Raw genomic sequence first — 12832 nt, forward strand, 5'->3', positions numbered from 1 at the left:
TCGCACAACCGAAACAGTATCAGACTGTATTATTAATCTGTACCCAGTAGCGGTTCCTGCCGATGAGTCCTTTGTGCTTCTAGGATTAATTGGTTTGTGATATTTTTTATCCTCTTTGGAGGACAGATCTGAATCCTGGCCTGTTAGCGTGTTAACCGGTTTCCAGACCTTTATTTTACAAGGCAGGGCAATCTTGGAATTATGAGTGTTCAGGTCTGAATGATGTATATTGATTGATACTAAATTATCAATGTTGAAAAAATAATAATAATAATAAATCAATTTGGCCTTGTCTCTTCACTTTTGGGCATGAATTTTCTGTGCAAAAAAAAAAAGAAAAAAGAAAAATTGAATTAGAGAAACTTCTCCTGACCAAAACTGAGATGGCATGCTATTCAGGAAGTGCATGAGATTGCAAACAGGCCAATTTTCCGGTGTTCTCCGTAAGCATAGCTTCCTGCACAGATTCGGGAAAGAAAGTCAGCATTTGATGAAAGCATATATACATTAAAACTGTAATCAAAGAGATATATTTGAGTGTTCAACAAGGATGACCAAAATGACTTGGACTTGCTACTTTCTCAGCTACAATGTGTTTCTGTGGTGTTTTAAATCACAAAACCACTCTTCTAATCCTTAAATATATGCAATCTGACCAACATGTGGAACCTCCGATGCTGAAAAGCTTCAAACCAGAGAGGAAACACACACTACATCTCACTGGGATTGCCATGCACGGTTCAGCTCGGGAGGCTCATAGCTAGTAGTTCAAAACATCACTGGCACGATGGCAGTATAATTATAGTTTGATATATCATACATAATGTTAAGTTGTAATCTTAGAGAACGAGAGATCAGATACATTTTGATTGACCATGGAGCATTTTAAACTACAAAACACCGTCTCAGTCTGTAGACACCCTTTTTTTAATAATAGAAAAAATAATAAATAATAATTAAAATAAATAATCACTGTTACCAAAAAAAAAAAAAAAGAATTGCAAGCTTGACCTCCATATTAGCTATCGTAACGTGCGGGTCCGAAAACTCAATCGCTAGATGTGAATGACTTAGGGAGTCATCACCAATCTTTTTTTACTTAAGTGCGATTAGTCACCTATTAAATTTGCTCTATTTGATGGAGTTATAAATCGATTTTTGATCCATCTAAAGAACAATAACCGGTTTACATATTTTTGTTTAAAATTGAGTTCGAGAGTATGGTTATACACAAAGAAAAATTAACACCCTTATAACGCTCGTGTGAATATCCCATCATCGGTTAGGAACTTTGGTTAAGACCCCACTAGTACGATAGGAGGGTCTTAATTTATATCCCAATGTTCTTGGTCTTAAATAAATGAAAATTACGTATACTTAATTACCAATTAATCAAAATATACAAACAAAAAAAATAAGGAATTAAGGATAACAACAAATATGATAACAATAAGAATAATACAAAAGGAAATGGATAAAGTGCATATACATAAATAATAATAATTATAAAATAAAATACTTGGTTCTAATATATGATTTTAGGGAAGTTCATAAGTAAGTACTTACATGGTAAAAGTACACGATGAAATAAAAAGTTATATAAAAATAAATAAATATAAAATATTTGTTCATGGTATATGTGCCTATAAAGAAAAAATAGTAAAATTTTTAAAGATAAGAAACAAGTATTAAAATTATGAGTGTATCGCGTACCATTGTTGCATTATTAAATGTCATGTTATGTAGACATATTCTGTATACAAGTGTAAGCTTCGATGATGAGACTTTCCCAAAAAGTTTGCGTAGGCAAGTTTCTTTAAAGAATTTCCTATGTGAAAAGATACCTCTGAGTCCCACTAATTCGATGGGAGGGTTAGAAAAAATATCTTTAATAAAAAGCTTTTATCCGTATTAGGATTTACATTCATGAAAATACTATTTTTACTTGCAAACGACTATTCCGATGATAGGATTTACCTAATAAATTTGTGAAGGCGAGTTTTTCGGATATTTCCCAATGTGAGAGAATACTCCTAAATCCTACTAGTATAATGAGCAGATTCGAAAAATACACTCAATAAAAGGTTTTCGTTTGGCATTATCTTGATTTTATGCCATGCATTTCACAATTGCAACACGTGCACATCAAACACAAAAAACCAAACAAAATATTTTTAATTTATTAATAGAATAAAAGATAAAATAAACAAATAATAATTAAGGAAACATAAAAATGAAATCAATGGGTTTTAATAACATACAATTAAATGGTACCGTTCGTCAAACGAGCGTCATGAGGGTGCTAACCCTTCCCTGTGCGTAACCGTACTCCCGAACCCAACTCTAAACAAAAATACGTAGACCAGTTATTGTTCTTTAGACGGATCAAAAAACGATTTAGAACTCCGTCAAATAGAGCAAATTTAATAAGTGACCAATTGCACCTAAATTAAAAAAGATTGATGACGACTCCTTAAGTCATCCACATTTAGCGATCGGATTCCCGGACCCGTACGTTACGACACAATCATACTTAGAAGTTAGAAAGAGAGAGAAGAATGGGAAACTTCTAATGAACTCACTGGACATTCTTACCACTTCAGTATATGCTTCATGTATTATTTGAAGTGATATAGTTTAATTTAGTACTCAATGGAATCTCTTCAATTTCCTTGAAAACTAAATTCCATTTAAAGTTTTGTAACATTTGTGGTCATCCCAAAGAATGCCATCTATTGGCAAAACCATTATAAATTCATGCATAAACAGGATGAAAAGCTAATTGAAGTAACTGAGACAATTAACTATGGAAGCAGAGTTTACCTCAAGACAATATTACAAGACCAAGGTACATTGCTCCACAAAGAAATAAGAATGATATTAAACCCCTGCCATAAGAAATTCCTTGTAATTAAGGAGACAAGACAACCTAACAAGATTCGACAGAATCTTGCTTGTCAAATCTTAACAAACAAGGAAATATAGTAATCTTCCTGCGTATTTCAAATTTCAACAATAATTACGCCATAAACTTCAATATGCTCACCAGATAACACCCCAGCCAACGCCATTGCAAGGACAAGGACACACTTCTGCGAATTTTTCAGCATCACTAGAGTGAACTCTACGAGATATGAGGTCATCATATATATCTGTATCATCAAAAAATACAGACTACAGAATCAGTAATTATAAAACAGACATGTAAGTCGCCAGATTCAATTTTTCTTGCTCCAAAACCATACCATAGACTGAAAACAAGCTGTTCATTACACCTGCAGTAAGGAATAGCATTGTCTGATCACACTTGAAAGGGGGGATATAAAAACTGGGCATGATATTCCAATTTCAGAGAAAAAAAAAAGGTCAAAAAGGGCACAAGATAGATGCATTTACCAATGAACAAAATAATGTACTGAAGTATATGAATCTTTGTTGTTTCTTGAAGAACCCAAACCACACCAAGGAAAAGAACAAATCCTGACATCTCAAAATACATAAAGATTAACATTATTCAGATGTTATATCAGCCATATTTATTCAAGGTATCTAAAGACATACCAATACAAAGTCCCCTTAGTGTCCACTGCCAGAGCAACATAAAACATAATCAAGAGCCATGCAAATATATAGAATAATAATAGTGTGACATAATGTACGTTGATGTAGTTGAAAGTACAAGCAGGCTAATCGTTTCTGAAATTGTTCTGATTTTAGTTGCAATGAAATGACTCTATTCCGTCATTAACTAAAAAGAGTATCTCATTGAATTCCAAATGACCTTGCAAATGCAATCTAGCAACTATCCATGAAATATCAAAAACAAGAAAAGATATTTTAGGTGTTCATGAATACTTACGTTTTTAGCTACACAGAGTACAACAAGTAGAGCAACGACAAAACATCCTGCAGCAATTCTTGCAGTCAGAAGATTTGTTGATGCTAGTATCAAAACCATTCCCCAAAAAGATGACCCAAGATCTGAAGCGCAACAACAAATATTAACACTGCAGTCAATCTCATGAAGGGACAATTGATAGTGTATCCAAGGTTTTAAATTTTATATGGAGAACAGCATGAATCAACATATTAGTACATGGATGAATAAGACAATTCACTAAAGCACATTGTGAAAAGGCTGTAATTGAAATGTGATGTTTAGATAATTTTGCTTTTATGTAAGTGTCTGTATATATGTACTGGCATCTGTTTTTTATGCAAGCAGTCAAGGAATAAAGAAGTTACATCCGGCTGGCAAGATTAACCAGTATATGCCGCCACGTGTTTGTGTGGTTCCACCTTCATCTGCATGAACCTGGATCCCTTCCACCTGCATATGGAGATCCTCTTAGAAATTGAATTACACGTAACAGAGAACATTTCAAGGTTATGCAGTCATACAAGCACTTCATTACTTGGAATTTAACCTTGCCAAGATACCCCAATGGGCACATCATCACACTAGGTGCAAAACAGTGCAGTAAGCCAAATAAGTTGCTTGGGCAGCATTTTGGTTACACTTTAAATTGATCTGACTGACCTAATATTTTGTCATTAATTGATCCTAAGTGAAGGCTTTATACAATGTAATTCACAGGTGTAAGGACCCATAACTATTTTACTAACCCTGCATTTGGAGAGACATAAGTGATGCGAAAATAGAATTACCTGTCCTATCAAATCAAACCATTACATGAAAACAAGCATGGAACTCACTTGTTGATAAGCAAGTAAATTTCCCCACTTAACAACAGAAATAAAACATCAAGACTGGATGGAAATTTTGCTAAACACTGTACAAAATAAAGCCAATGCACAAAAAATGACTAACTACAATTTACAGGAAGACGCTAATTACTGGGAGAGCATGTATTTGTAATGACAAGGATTACTACCTAAAAAGTGAGCATTAGTACTCACCCAAGCGTTCGTCTCAAATTTATCAGCAAAAGTATTACGAATTTCGCAAGATAGCATGCAGGAACACCAAAAAAAAAAAATTACTTACATGACCACATGTGAGTTTACAAGCAATAGCATGGCTCGCCTCATGAAGAAATACAGTCACTAGCTTGAAGGGTCTCAGAAGTATTGTCCTCCAAAGCTACAAAAATCAAACAAAGATTTAAACCACATAGCAGAAACATCGCACACACAGTACAACAAAAAAGCATCAAAGTAGAACATACCTAGAAATTAATAGCAATATAGCATGTAATAACACTTCTAACAAAAAATCAGCATAATATTAAGTCACCACCAAAGTATCAATTCTGCTTTCTAAGTGACTGAATTTTAACTAAATAAAAGATATGCAAAGGCCAGCATTATAAATTAATCAATTCCTTACCTAAATCACTAAATTAGTAGGACCAGAAATTGAGAAAAAGGTCTTATACATTAAAATCAATAAATTGTTGTTCTTTGAGAATTAATACGTAGTTCTTGCGCATCAGCAAAGCTTCCAAACAGACAGCATTTATTTTCCCCAAATGCCTTTTAAGTCAAAAGTGAAATCCAATCTTACACCCCTTTAACCTACAGCTATAACTAGTTGATAAGCCCACATTGACTCTAATTACCAGAGAGAGCAGCAATCTTGAGCAACGAGAAGTAGGCTTTCCTTTCAACAAAAGAACATAAAAAAAATTCAATGTTACTTTAAAAGAAATAACAACCAACCGGCTTTTAGTGAATAAAAGCAAAAACTTTCATGAATAAAAACAACACCTTTTGGACGCTCAAGAATTCAAGCACCCTCACCTCCCCAGTTCCAAAAGAAACAACAATTACCCAGATCACCCACTTTTCCTACTTTTTAACTACAACAAAACATAACCCAAGAAAGAGAGATACCCCCATTGGCATTTTTTTTATCAGATAGAAGAAAAAGTGGCATAGATTTGGTAAGAAGAAGAGGAAGAAGAAGAAGAAAAGCTGAGAGAGATTTACCGCAAGTATAACGACAGTGCAGACAGCGACAGTGACAAGAAAGACTACTTGTTCATGATTGCAGCAGTTTTTGAGTTCCCAGTTGGGATTCAGTTTCATCATCTCTTTGTTACTCAGAAATGAGAAGGACCCAACAACTGCAAACAGCTTCCAAGTTGGATCTTCAGTTGAATGTTCTTGCTTGAGAGAGAGAGAGAGAGTTCTGTTCTGTCTCTTCTCAAAGGAGGTTCGTTGGTCACCAGTTGGCACCAAATTTGCTTTGTCTTGTTCAAGCTTTTTGTTTTTCAAATGTTGCAGAAAACAGAAAGTAGAAACGCCTTTCAAAAAGTTTTCTTTTCTTTCTTTTTTTTTTATTAATTTTCTTTTCCCAAGTTATCCAACAAAATTTATTATATCCTTTAAAAAGAGAAAAAAAAAATTTTTTTAAGCTGTGGCTTGCAAGAAAAAAAAATATTATAGCTTTTAGCTATTATGTCAAAAAGTAATAATTTTTAATATGATAATAAAAAATATAAAAATACTTTATTGGTTTAATATTTAAAAATAATTAAAATATTCACAAAATTAAATAATTTTTTATTTTTATTATATTTAATTAAATTTTTTATTTTTAATTAATTAAATTTTTATTATTAATAATTGATTAATAATATTAATTAATATATCAATTGTCATTTTATAATATATAATATTAATATGATATTTTGATATGTAATAATGAATAATGAAAATATAATCACGTATATTTTTCATCGTTACGTTAAATTCACGTAAATATAAACTAACAAATAATATTTTGACTAATAACAATAAGTACAAATAATATTTTAACTAATAATAATCGATTCACAATTAATTATAAAAATATATTTAATTTAAAATAAAAATATAAAAATTAATTAAAAATAACAAAAAATAATTTAAAATTTTAAATAATTTAATAACTTTTTAAAATATTATATAAATTTTAAATATATTTAATTAAATATACGATGATGTTTTAATCTCGTTTATATAATTAAAAACTTTACTAAAAATGATTATTTATGCAATGAAAAGCTAATAATACAAGGCAATGGTGCATGTGCAATAATTAGCTGATTTCGTGCTTTCTTGGGTCATCTCTCTCTTGATCTGTGACTGAGGAGGGAACTCTCTTCAAAATTCTCAATGATTTTGTTATTTATTTATTGTGACAATTTTTTTATTTAAAAAAATAAAAGAAATTGAAAGTTGGAGGATGTTACTGGACAGTCACAGCCTTGACTGTGACGGACAGGCCAATGAAATGGGTTGGCATTAATTGGTTGCACCTTTCACTCTTGCTCCACCAATCAGGACCCAGTCAACCTTCCATTTGACTTTTGTTTTTTTTCTTCTTTCCTCTTGGATTAATTAATCAAAATATAAAAAATTGAAATTATTAAACGAATAAATAAATAAATCAACATCAAAATCAAAGTCGACGTTTATATTTTTTATGCATATACGTGCAAAAATGTGGTAATAACAGAATATAAGATGCTAAACTTCTAATTTTAATTTTAGAACATATTTTAAAATAAATTATTTCATATTTTATTAATAAAAATTAAATTAAATAAACTTAAATAGATGAATCGAGCCTTAAACAAAATTCTAAAAGTATTTTAAAAAATTCTTTCAGTTGGCTAGCTCAGTTTAAGAAATTAACATTGCAGAACAAATTAAAATATATAATAAACATTAAATTATATTAATAATGAGGCTTTATATGAGATGACTATAGGTATAAGTACACTGAACTATGAGTAGCTCTAGTAGCTCATCTACCCTCATCAATAGAAGAATAAGACATAGAATTTCTAGAATAATCCTCGACGAAACTACTGCCTCCCGAAGCCCTCGTGACACCAGTGTTCATGCTACTAGCATTAGTATTAGTAAAAGCAGAGGTGGAGGTTGTTGTCCACCGTCCTGCACGGCCTTGAATTGCAGGTTTACCTGGTCTCGGCAAAGTAAATGAATCACTCGAAAGCATGAGATGAACAGAGTTCATGTCTGGCCTCTCAGAAACCGTCTGCTGACAACATAACAAGCCCAGCTGAATGCACATTGCTGCCTCATCACGATTGTACTTGTCAAGGGTTGGATCAACTAGATCCAATGACTGTCCTCCTTGAAAGAGAATCCATGCCTGTGTAAGAAAACATGAAAATTGTCAGGATTGAACTTATGAATTATGTTTTATCTGTTCCTATTATTGCACCTTTTTAGGCTTAAATCTCGAAACCTAACTAGGCCCTTTTAAGGAGAGTCAATTTTACAGCACTTCCTATCAGATTTTACCTCAATGGCAATAAGTTTTAAGCTTTCTGAATTTCAACAACAAGAGCTTACATTAAAGATGTGAAAGGTCTACAAGACTGCAAAATATCAGATGCCAGATACTTATGGCCTATCGATCCAACATGGATTCTGAACGATATTGCTTCACACTGCTGGAGAAGCAGGTGAAAACAGAAAAACATTGTGCAAGACACTGGTGGCACCGGCAACCAATCTCTGAGGGCACCAGAAGGTGTTTTGAAATTTGCAAATGATTAGTGATATTAAAAAGAACACTAAAATATGTGGTAAAGGTTCAAGCAGAGACTTCTAGCAGGATGAAGAAATCAATTAGAAAAGGTGCATATACTATAAATCGAAATCATTCATATGTATGCAAATAAAAGTTATCTGAACAAATGGATTAAATATGCAATTATGCTTGTCTTCATATATAAAAATTTCCAAAATATTTGTGGTTTATTTATGATGGCACCAAAATTAATGTTACTATAAGGGTATGAATCCCTGCCCACCTAGACAGCAGATGACTAATTATGACAAGATTTGAGGATTTACATTCAGAGCTATTTTTTGGATAAATTTAACTTACATAGCTCAAGAGGTCTGCCTTCTCTGTACCAAGACGGCTATCATGGTTCTTTCTCCCACTTACTATCTCCAAGACCACAACTCCATAGCTGAAAACATCTGTCTTCACAGACAAATACCCATGCATGGCATATTCAGGAGCCATGTAACCACTGCAGGCAATGGAAAAGGGTTTCCTTATTTTTATCTTTCCGAACTAATGATAAAATTAACCCAGGACAAAATTGAGAAAAAAAGGGTCTAAAGTTGCAAGGACAATTACATAAGAATAAGATGGGAATAGAAGCAAAGAAACTACTTACTGAGTGCCAGAAATCTTGAAGGTATTTACATGGGTATCATCCCCAGGGAAGAGCCTTGCCAAGCCAAAATCCGAGATTTTTGGGTTCAAATGCTGATCCAACAATATATTACTGGTTTTAATGTCTCTATGGATGATCCTTTCAGGGGCCTCTTCATGCAAGTAGAGGAGACCTCTCGCAATGCCTGCGACTATCTGAAATCGGGTTTGCCAATCCAAGGATGAAGACTTATACTTACCTGAAAAGTTTCATCACAACTGAGTCTTAATTTACCAAACAATCTATACGAGTTTCAGTCCGTAAATTTTCTTGGCAACAGAAGTGAATGTATACAAAAGGGTTCTTACCAAAAAGAAAGTAATCAAGGCTTTTATTTGGCAGATACTCATAAACAAGCATCTTCTCAGGTCCTTCTGCACAGCATCCCAACAATATCACTAAGTTCTTGTGCTGGGTTTTCAATAAAAGTTTCACCTCATTAATGAATTGTTTAAGTCCCTGTCTCGAATCCAGTGAAAGCTTCTTCACAGCCACTTCTTGACCATTTGGCATCAAACCCTGTAAGATATAAGCTGCAATGAGTAATAATTTCACAATTCTCCAATCACCTCCATCCCCTCCCAACCCAAGCAAAACAAGAAGTGTTAATCAAATTACAGAAACTAGAGGCATTGGGGTAGGGTTAAGTTAAGTTAAGTTCTTTATATATTACTAATCTGTTTATTGTTTAAGTGACAGACAGTGCAAGACTGTTAAACACCTTATAGATAAGATAACTTGAAACCAACAAAGGCAGCATCATGGTATAGAGCTCCATACACAGCAACACAGGATGTGTGGCAATGTATCAGTATACACATGCATACAAGGGCAATGGACTCTCCCTAACATCTGTTCTTATGGAAAAGTTGTTATTACCAGAACAACAGTTTCCAGATATTGTCTTTTTCTTTTGCTTCTTTCTATGCTCCTCTTTGCTACCCAGGTTTATTATTGTTGTTGGAATTGCACCATAAGGAAAAATAACTAAAAGACAATAGATGGAGGAAGTAATACATTTAAGATTAACGTTTTCAATCGACTAGAGATTTGCTGTCTCGAGTTTTTCCTGAAAAGGTAACTTCAGTTTCATCAATTCTAGCTTGAAGATCAAAAGCTTCCACTCACTAGATGTTGTGTAATGATCACATGGCTCAAATTAGGTCCAATCTTCACATGGAAAAGGAAAAAACATTAATGGTTTCTCAGTATCTGTTGGGATGTCATAAGTGGCAGAAGCATAAGAACATTTTCCATTATTTGAAGGTTCGAATTAGGTTGGTGGCACATGAGATTTTGTGCAAGTTTTCTCCCACTTTGTAGCTATGAAGATTATGGCCAGATGAAGCTCCTTAAAAAGCTCTCTTTCACTACTACAAGTTTGCTGGATATAAACACTCAGACCATGTTTTTCTTCAAAAATAAATGCTAAAATCCCAGATCAAGAGAAAGCTAGAAACATCCTTTGTCATTATAGTAATTCATACCAACGCCACCTCAATGCAATTTTGTTCACTAAATTTTGTATGATTAGTGAGCTTGTGAGATACGGTGGGCAGCCAATAGAAAGGCTACTTGTCGCCATCCCTCTCACACTCATCTTCATTCCTCCTCAATCATCCTTCTCCTTATATGTTAAAATCCCATTCTTCTTAAATGCTCTCACAAAAAAGGTGGTGTAACAGGCTTTTGCTTAAAATTTTTTGGTGTTGCTAATGTTATAGCAAAGAAACTTGCCTTGTTGCATCCTAGGGACAAACCACTGCAGCTGGATCATGAAATGCAAGTGATCCATTCCTTACATAATATTGGTGAATTTGTTCTAAACTACTAAAGATGCTGTTGGGTTATTGAATTTGGTACTTCTTGTTTGCATGCAGAATCAAAAGGAGAAAATACCCTTGGATCCAAAAGCAAATGAAAGTTTTGAAAGAATTAAAGACTATGATTTTAATTTTTCAAGAATAAAAAAAATGAAAAATAATTTTTTAAAAAAATAATAATAATTATGCACTAAAATTAGCTGAAATTTGTTTGACTTCGTATTAGCTAATAAACGCCAGCTCCATTCCAGCTAAGTAGAGCCTTAAATGAAGGAAAGAAAATACAATTTACTTGACTAGCCAAAAGAGGTTTACTATTATTATTATTATTATTATTGTTTTAAAAGAAAAAAAAAACCAAAACTTTCCATAGTTGACAACCAACAACTCACTAAATTTAGGACACGTACCTTGTAGACGGGACCGAAGCCACCGTGACCGAGCAGGTTAAGTTCAGAGAAAAAATTAGTAGCAATTTGGAGAGCACTAAGCTCGAAGAAAAGTCCGTGAGTGTCGGGGCCGTCGTCGGCGTCGTCTTCTCCGGCGGAGCCACTTCGTACGGCTAAAAGGTGGTTCTCGATGCAAGAAAAGAGTTTAGCGAAGATGCCCATCAAGGACTGGGCTGGCTCGCAGGAATAGCAAGGGTGCTGGGGCAAGTGGCGGTTGTACGGAAAAGGTTTGTGATCATGCAGAAGAAGAAGAAGACAGTGAGAGGAAAAGGAGATGCTGAAGAGGAAAAGATTTGCCGCGTTGTTGTTAAGGATGTTGGCATGACATTCTTGTTGGTTTTGTTGAGAAGGAAATTGACAAGAAAGTCCATAGGTTTGACTTAGTCTGGGAAACAAATGAATTAGGTTTGAATTTGGTTTTAAAAAATCAGAGGGGCAGATTTTTCTTCAATTTCGGGTCTTTTTCTTCTTTTTTTTATTCTATTCCCATTTTTTGCCATGTTCTTTCCTTTTTTTGAAAATTATGCAAATTTAAGCACATCACAAGGGACAAATAGTAAGGACAAAAACATAGGTTCAATTACTAATTTTTAATATATTAATCATCACAATTCATGATCACATATGTAAAGTCAACCACAAATTATGGCTCTACATTGTTAATGAGATAAAAATTAAATTTGTCAATCTATTAAATATGATAAATTAAATTTACTATTCATATTTGAAAGGGTATAATTTCATCATTTTATTTTTCAATTTGGTTCCAAATTTACCAAAAGTTAACAGCTTAAAAAAATCCGTGAAGAAATAATGAAATATCCTACAAAAATATTCGAATTTTTAACTATTTTCAAACCAAATTGAAAAGTATGGTAATAAATTTACACTCATTAAAAAATTAGTAGTTTTTTTTTTATTTTTTTTTAAGAAGATGGGTTCGAACTCGTTGCTTAAGTACGAAATTTGAATCAAAAGCTCAAATGTAAATGAGTATTAAATTTAATTCATTATCTTAAATGAAAATGATAAATTTGGACTTAAACCCCGATTCAATTAAATATCGACTTCTTTAAGCGAAAAGAAATAAAGAAAGAAAAGATGTAGGAAACAATTGCAAACATCCCAATAAAATGATTGAAAATGACCATGTTAATGTTGTCAAATGCACCTAAACCCTTGCCAATAACGCATGTAAAACGTTCCCACATGCAGATAGAATTCGAGACTGCCCGCAAAGAAACCGTTGTCAATGGCAGATAGGAAAAAATTGATTCAAAGTCAAATTTTAAATATGTCAACTTCACAAACGGGATCAAAATGTCGTTGCGTATTTATTTAATTATGA

General features: G+C 33.2%; 2 protein-coding genes across 3 annotated transcripts; both read right to left on the minus strand.

The window, feature by feature from the left end:
* LOC18604143 lies at positions 207-6292 on the minus strand. 2 transcript variants are annotated; one of them, XR_001927239.1, is made up of 11 exons: positions 5953-6292; positions 5009-5104; positions 4246-4330; positions 3860-3981; positions 3562-3586; positions 3397-3480; positions 3246-3275; positions 3047-3152; positions 2824-2888; positions 2262-2343; positions 207-457 (listed from the first exon to the last, which is right to left on the minus strand). XR_001927239.1 is itself a non-coding variant. In XM_018118232.1 (10 exons), the coding sequence occupies exons 1-9, from the start codon at positions 6052-6054 to the stop codon at positions 2825-2827; spliced, it is 714 nt and encodes a 237-aa protein (XP_017973721.1). In that variant the 5' UTR covers positions 6055-6292; the 3' UTR covers positions 207-457; position 2824. The 2 variants fall into 2 exon arrangements, 1 of the variants encoding a protein (XP_017973721.1); XM_018118232.1 differs by lacking the exon at positions 2262-2343.
* Positions 7659-11874, minus strand: LOC18604144 (G-type lectin S-receptor-like serine/threonine-protein kinase B120). The gene is made up of 5 exons (XM_018116849.1): positions 11446-11874; positions 9521-9731; positions 9174-9411; positions 8873-9023; positions 7659-8128 (listed from the first exon to the last, which is right to left on the minus strand). The coding sequence occupies exons 1-5, from the start codon at positions 11644-11646 to the stop codon at positions 7757-7759; spliced, it is 1173 nt and encodes a 390-aa protein (XP_017972338.1). The 5' UTR covers positions 11647-11874; the 3' UTR covers positions 7659-7756.

This window comes from Theobroma cacao, chromosome 3 (assembly GCF_000208745.1).
Source record: "Theobroma cacao cultivar B97-61/B2 chromosome 3, Criollo_cocoa_genome_V2, whole genome shotgun sequence".
NCBI lineage: Eukaryota > Viridiplantae > Streptophyta > Magnoliopsida > Malvales > Malvaceae > Theobroma > Theobroma cacao.